This window comes from Rana temporaria, chromosome 6 (genome assembly GCF_905171775.1).
Source record: "Rana temporaria chromosome 6, aRanTem1.1, whole genome shotgun sequence".
NCBI classification, from domain to species: Eukaryota; Metazoa; Chordata; class Amphibia; order Anura; family Ranidae; genus Rana; species Rana temporaria.
Window position 1 is genome coordinate 221,358,432 of NC_053494.1, and position 1,619 is coordinate 221,360,050.

The following is a 1,619-nucleotide window of genomic DNA, read 5'->3' on the forward strand; positions in this document are numbered from 1 at the left end:
CCCCCCCGGTCTTATATCCTCCCTCTGCCCCCCCCCGGTCTTATATCCTTCCACTGCCCCCCAGATCTTATATCCTTCCACTGCCCCCCCCCTCATTCTTATACCCCCTGCCCCCCCCCCCCAGGTCTTATATCCTTCCACTGCCCCCCAGATCTTATATCCTTCCACTGCCCCCCCCCCTCATTCTTATATCCACCCACTGCCCCCCCAGGTCTTATATGCTCCCTCTGCCCCCCCTCATTCTTATATCTACCCCCTGCCCCCCCCCCGGTCCTATATCCTCCCTCTACCCCCCCCTTATTCTTATATCTACCCCCTGCCCCCCCCGGTCCTATATCCTCCCTCTACCCCCCCTTATTCTTATATCTACCCCCTCCCCCCCCCAGGTCTTATATCCTCCCCCTTCCCCCCAGGTCTTATATCCTCCCTTTACCCCCCCATTCTTATATCCACCCCCTGCCCCCCCCCCCAGGTCTTATATTGTCCCTCTACCCGCCCCATTCTTATATCCACCCCCAGTCTTATATCCTCCCTCTGCCCCCCCCCCCCCTCATTCTTATATCCCCCTCTGCCCCCCCTCATTCTTATATCCCCCCCTGCCCCCCCCATTCTTATATCCCCCCCTGCCCCCCCAGGTCTTATAGCCTCCCCCTTCCCCCCCTCATTCTTTTATCCACCCCCCCCGATCTTATATCCACCCCCTGCCCCCCCCCAGGTCTTATATCCTCCCTCTCCCCCCCCCATTCTTATATACACCCCCTGCACCCCCCAGATCTTATATCCACCCCCTGCCCCCCTGTCTTATATCCTCCCTCTGCCCCCTCATTCTTATATCCCCCCCCTGCCCCCCCCAGGTCTTATATCCACCCCTGCCCCCCCTCATTCTTATATCCTCCCCCTGCCCCCCCCTCATTCTTATATCCACCCCCTCCCCCCCCCCCGGTCTTATACCCCCCCCCCCCCACCCCTCAGTGACGCACAGGTGTACCGACTCCTCCCCTCCACTGAAGCGGCTTCCTCTGATTTCCCTGCACACTGTGAGCTTCTCACCATGTGCATTAGAAGCTGCAGGAAGTTAGAGAGAGAGCGCCTCATTTCCTGTCTGGAGGACGTCCGGCATCATCTAGCCCTTTCCTCCCCAGCCTGGCTGTGCCTAGTCATTTCAGGTGGAGTTCTATTCCTTGTAATGAGAGGAGGGGAGGAGTGTGCGGCACAGGAAGTGACCGCGGCAATGCCGACAACGGCTGCTCATTGGATGAAGGGTCAGCTTCATATGACTGTGGAGGAGAGTTACAGTCACTCCCCTCCCCCGCTCCCGAGAGACGATTATATATAATCACCGAGTCCTCTGATTATAATGTTCTGTGTCTCCTGTCCCTCAAGAGTAATAATGGAGATGAAGGGAATTCCGGGGCCCCCAAATGACTCCGACATGTCAGAGCAGAGGAATGTCACCGATCTCAGCACATCCAACATGGAGACTGCACATAGAGCACAGGGAGCAGAGAGACTGCACATAGAGCATACAGAGACTGCACATAGAGCACAGGGAGAGCATACAGAGAGCTCACAGAGAGAGCATACAGAGACTGCACATAGAGCACAGGGAGCACAGAGGG

At 57.3% G+C, this 1,619-nt stretch overlaps 1 protein-coding gene across 1 annotated transcript in view; it reads left to right on the top strand.

The window, feature by feature from the left end:
* The window catches only part of LOC120944465 (collagen alpha-1(I) chain-like), a 72,368-nt gene extending 70,980 nt beyond the window's left edge, over positions 1 to 1,388 (top strand). The window contains exon 14 of the mRNA XM_040358522.1: positions 1,384 to 1,388. Within this exon, the coding sequence (XP_040214456.1) occupies positions 1,384 to 1,388 (5 nt within the window). The remainder of the gene's footprint in view (positions 1 to 1,383) is intronic.
* The last annotated feature ends 231 nt before the right edge of the window (positions 1,389 to 1,619 follow it).